Source organism: Nannobrachium achirus (genome assembly GCF_963921795.1).
Source record: "Nannobrachium achirus genome assembly, chromosome: 12".
Lineage (NCBI taxonomy): Eukaryota > Metazoa > Chordata > Actinopteri > Myctophiformes > Myctophidae > Nannobrachium > Nannobrachium achirus.
In genome coordinates, this window is record NC_137832.1 from 36,200,080 (window position 1) to 36,205,840 (window position 5,761).

Consider the following 5,761-nt stretch of genomic DNA (forward strand, 5'->3'; position numbering starts at 1 on the left):
TTACATGTTATTAGTAAGGTATTAGTAAGTAGTAAACTAATCATGAATAAACCATTTATATACATTTGTAAATGTTTACTAAATCATTTATAACCAATGCTAAAAATCACAAATCATCATGTGTAGGAATGCATTTACGAATGTCTGTTAAGGTGACCTCCATGTTTGTTCATGTTTAATATACGCTTTGTAGATGTTATCAAGAGCCCTAATGTAAAGTGAAGACTCACGGTCGCAAGTTACTATGAAAACCTCCACCGGCTGTCTGTCCGTCACGTCACGTCACGTCACATCACGTCACGTCACGTCATGTCACGTCACACTTTTGGCCCTACTCTTATCTCCGGCACCGTTGCCCCTATCCATGCCAAACTTTGCACACACTCCTTGGCTGCCAAACCACAACCTCCGCCCCTGATTTCTCATATGTCCCTTTTCTAGCGCCACCATGAGGCTGCTTATCTCCCAATTAGGGAGTCTTACTGATTATTTACATCTGTCTGTTAATGTGGCCTCCTTGTTTGTTCATGGTTATGCTTTGTAAAACATCCCTTAAAAATCTATAAATCATTAGTAGATGTTATCAAGAGCCCTAATGTAAAGTGAAGACTATTCATTATTTACAACTGTCTGTTAATGTGGCCTCCATGTTTGTTCATGTTTAGCAGTTTGGCAAGTTTGGCATGGATAGGGGAAACGGTGCCGGAGATAAGAGTAGGGCCAAAAGTGTGACGTGACGTGACGTGACGTGACGTGACATGACATGACATGACATGACATGACATGACATGTCATGACGGACAGACTGGCGGAAGGACTGACAGACAGCCGGTTGAGGTTTTCATAGTATAACTTGCGACCGTGAGTCTTCACTTTACATTAGGGCTCTTGATAACATCTACAAAGCGTATATTAAACATGAACAAACATGGAGGTCACCTTAACAGACATTTGTAAATGCATTCCTACACATTATATGTGATTTTTAGCATTGGTTATAAATGATTTAGTAAACATTTACAAATGTATATAAATGGTTTATTCATGATTAGTTTACTACTTACTAATACCTTACTAATAACATGTAAATGATGTTTAAAACAGTTATAAATGTTTAAGTAAACATTTACAAATGTCAATAAACAGTTTGTTCATGTTTTATTACTCATCTACAAACTGCTTATAAATGTTTATAAATGATTTATAACAGGTCATTATTGTAAAGTGTTACCCCTCTATGAATTGAGTACAATAGGACCCCATTGTAAACAAGCCATTGTGCTTTCTTGGGTTTAAATCCTACTAGTAGACCTTGTATCTGAACTGTAACTGTCATGTGCTTTTCCTATGCGAACTGTTTATAAAGCATTAATTCATTCAATCAATCAATCAAACAAACGTACAATGCTATGGTTTTACTTTGGTAACCAGGCTGTTCAACACCACCACATCAGCTCCTCCTCCCGCACGCACACACGCACCCACCCACGCACGCACGCACGTACATGCACAGAATGACAGAGCATAGCTTCTAAACACTGTCCACATAATTATACAGTACAACTGAACCAATATAATCCAGAGTGTTAATTAAATCCATTCCTTCATTCATTTTTACACAGTCAGAGGAATATTAACAGGGTTTGGCTGTCACTGTATGTAGGTTGTCTAACATCCGCTGCCAAGTGGGAATAGTTTGGACATTCCTGTAATACAAATGCAGTAGCTTCAGAATAGAAGACCTCTATCCACGACAGGCATATTAACTGACACGCTCAATATAAACCTCTGTAATACAGTGATTAACATTAAGTTAATCATAGATTCATTTTAATCTGATTGGCTGTCTCTGATGTGACCCCAGACAAGCACAGAGGGGCTGTAATCATTTTCAATAATAATGATCAGGGATGCTTAGTGTTATGCCGTAACTACATGCAGTGCAACAATGGAAAAAGCATCTAAACTCAGCTAGAAATACGAGACATGCTCTGTGTCTCATCTGTTAAGATTTTAGACATTTAGTGGTCTGTCCTAAGCAAAGTTATGGGGACAAATAAATGCAGGACAGTTAAAAGTTTATTATTTGCCGTTAACTAAGATGCTCATAATTAAGCTTTCTGAATCTGATCTCATTCGGCTGTTGCACGAGCTCACTCTACATGCAATATGGGCCTTGTAATGACCACCTCTGTATCCCAAGATCTATCAGGCTGATGCCACTAGACGGAGAGGATGCAATTAGGACTTATAGTAAGGGCTGTTGTCACCCTGTCATCCTGTCAAGATGTCAGACAATAAAGATTCCCCACGGGAAAGGAGAGGTCAACAGCTCTCTGGCTTGGCAGAGGGCAAGAAGGCAAAGGAGGGGTGGGGTGGGTGGAGGGTGATGGAGCCAGGGAGTTAGATCAAGGGTGGGGGTGGGGGAGATCAAAGTGCGTATGGAAGACATACACATCACACGTCGAGGGAAATCTGATTCAAGTGAATCAGCATTCCAAATAATAAGCAATCTGAGGAAAGTTACGCGGGTCATCAGTGCCGGGGAGCGAAACGGCGCGGCTATAGCGAGAGAACCACGGGTTGGAGGAAGAGAGCAAAGGAACAAAGGGATCAACACATAAAAAGTTAAATTACGAGCACTCGCGAGAAATCCGCTAAAACAAATCAGCGCTCTGTAATAAGCGATCGAGGGGAAACCAAACGTGTCATCAGCACTTCAGAGTCTCGGCGGAGAGTTGAGAGGCACAAAGACAATCACGGACGGGCGTCAGGAATCTTTAGCGGATCGATGGCCTCGGGGACTTATCTCCGTTTGGACGATACGGCAGATAGATTAAAGCTGCCACTGTCACTTTGTCAGGAGGAAAATGCTCAACTTTATTTTCCCGGCGAGGAGACGGGGGCAGGGATTGTGTGTGGTCGGCAGGTTTTTAGGCCGATATAGTCACTGAGCTGTGGCGCTTCTCATCTCAGCTTTTTTGTTTTGTCTGTGGACTGGATTCTGTCTTGTTCTGTTCTCTTCTTGGCTGTCCTTTCTGTTAAGTTCTGTTTAGTTTGGTCTTGTGTTGTTGTGTATCATTGTCCTACAGTATTCTCATTCTATTCAATGATGTTCTGTAGTCTGAACTTGCCATCGTTGCCATCAGTGTGAAAATGCGTAAATGTTTTTGGTCAATAGATGTACTGTAGGCTAATTAAATGACTGTCAAATAGAGACATTAAACATAATATAGCCCTTAAGATCTGTTCTGTTCTTTCTGGTTCTGAGAAAATCTAAGAATTCTTTTTGGTACACACACAGGCAAGCACACACATATATACACAAGCACGCACACACGCACGCATGCACGCACGCACGCACGCACGCACGCACGCACGCACGCACGCAAGAGATAAAACGCAAAGTGCAATGCTTAGATTGTGAATGCAATTGACAATTGACCAACACACACACACACACACACACACACACACACACACACACACACACACACACACACACACACACACACACACACACACGCCACTACCTCCCTTCCCTCTTATCCAAGTAAATGACCCCTTCCAGCCCCACCCCTCCCTCCATGTCCTAACCTATCTATCTGTGGAACAGTGTGTTAGACTTGTTTCTGGGCTGCTAGCTCCAATCCTTCAGTACAGGCCTGTCTTTGAAGACCCCCCCACCCCTCTCCTCACACTAAAAGCTCTCTCTGTTCTCTTGTGCAATTGGAAGTGACACTGACGCCTGCCTTATCAAGACCGCTTATATCGCTCTGTGTGCGTGTGTGTGTGTGCTTTGTGTGTGTGTGTGCGCGTGTGCGCGCGCGTGTGTGTGTGTGTGTGTGTGTGTGTGTGTGTGTGTGTGTGTGTGTGTGTGTGTGTGTGTGTGTGTGTGTGTGTGTGTGCGTGCGCGCGCGCGAGTGCGCTTGCATGCATGCATGCACACCATGAAGGGGGAGATGAGAAAGGGGAATTCCCTCTCCTTGCAAGTATTGATGGATGGATCGTGTGCACACACGTGTGTTTATTACAGATCTAAGGACTTCAGGTGCTGTGTATGAATGCATGTGTGTGTTTGTGTGTTGTTGTTCAAGTGTCACTTACACTCTCTTCGCCGTGTCATCATCGTTCCTCGAATCCTCTGTGTACGTGTCTGTGTGCATGCATGGCCATGGTGCAATCTAAGGATTTATTTTCTTTCTTCTCTGTGTGCGTGTGCGTGTGTGTGCGTGTGTGTGTGTGTGTGTGTGTGTGTGTGTGTGTGTGTGTGTGTGTGTGTGTGTGTGTGTGTGTGTGTGTGCGTGTGCGCGCGCGTGTGTGTGTGTGTGTGTGTGTGTGTGTGCGGGTGTGCATGCACAGGTGTGAGCGCTGTGACCGGAGCTTCACCCAGGCCACCCAGCTGAGTCGACACCAGAGAATGCCCAACGAGTGTAAACCAAACAGCGAGAGCAGCGAGTCTATCGAAGTGGATTAGCTCACCACCATACTGACAGCCTGACTGGTTGACTGGTCCACTAACTGACCGGCTCACTGACTGACTTGACTGACTGACTGGCTGACCGGCTATTTGACTAACCGGGTGACGGACACCCTGACCAATTGGTTGACGGTCTAACTAGATTGCTGACTGGCTGATTGACCATCATTCTGACTGACTGACTGACTGACTGACTGACTGACTGACTGACTGACTAGCTGACCGACCGACCTACTAACTGCCTGGCTGACTGGCTTGTTGACTGATGGATGGGAGGGGGGGGGCTGAATTAGAACTGCAAGAGAAAATCATGATTAAACGTCACAGACACTTAAGCAAAACCAAAGATTTCCTCACCCTCCTCCTCCTGCCCCCCCCCACCTCTCCACACTTCAATCAACCTCCCAGAAAATCCAAAAGCAAGTAATAAAATAAGTGAAGACATTAAGAGGGATATTGATTCTTCCTGGCACTCCTGGCAGGGACGGGGATATGGGGTGGGGGGTGGGAGTTTGAGGGAGGGATGGGGATGGAGTGGGGGGGTGGGGGGCTGGGGTATTTATTGGTGACATTTTCGGGAGAGCCCAGGCTTTTCCCTCCAAAGAAGACTCACTCTTGAAAACCTGGACGACGAAATACCAAAAAATCTAACCAAAAATGTGGGCTGACAGTCAGTCAGTGTGTAGCTTTATAATCTTGGTTTCTTTGTCTTTATATTGACGATGCCAAAGGGGGGGGGGGGGGGGGGGGTGACCAAAGCTAAAAGACATCCATCAATCACAGAGGCCCTGTCCCCAATCCCTGGTTCCAGGAAGTTCATTATATATTTAACATAGAGATTTCATTGGAGTTTGGCAAAACAAATCTCCCAGACCTACAATTTCTAACAGGTGAAGAAATGCTCCTAAGAAAACCTCTTATACATTTTACATTATAACCTTTATAACTTTTTTTTAAAGCAAGCATGTTATTACATTGTTTCAATTGTATGCAATTCTGGACCTACTTCATTTGCCAGTAAACCCTCAATCTAGTCTTAGTAAAACGTAGCTCTGGTCTGACGCTCTGACCCGTCACTAAATGACTAAACCGGCATTTCTCAGCCCCCACGAGCGCTCAACTTGAGTCAAAATAAACTAAACTACTTCACTAGTAGTCACCAAACCAAAGGTAGTTTTGCGTTGTTGAAAGTCTATTCTCCGCGGTGGGAAACCTCTCAGCACCCCACCCACTCTGTAAAATACATGATTTTTGTCATGAAATAAAACGCATCCAACTCGA

The 5,761-nt window shown here is 44.4% G+C and overlaps 1 protein-coding gene across 1 annotated transcript in view; it reads left to right on the plus strand.

Moving 5' to 3' along the window:
* Positions 1-4,477, plus strand: part of prdm6 (PR domain containing 6) — a gene marked incomplete at both ends in the record, with an annotated part of 77,159 nt that extends 72,682 nt beyond the window's left edge. The window contains one exon of the mRNA XM_080739216.1: positions 4,363-4,477. Coding sequence (XP_080595342.1) covers positions 4,363-4,477 — 115 coding nt within the window. The remainder of the gene's footprint in view (positions 1-4,362) is intronic.
* Positions 4,478-5,761: the final 1,284 nt, after the last annotated feature.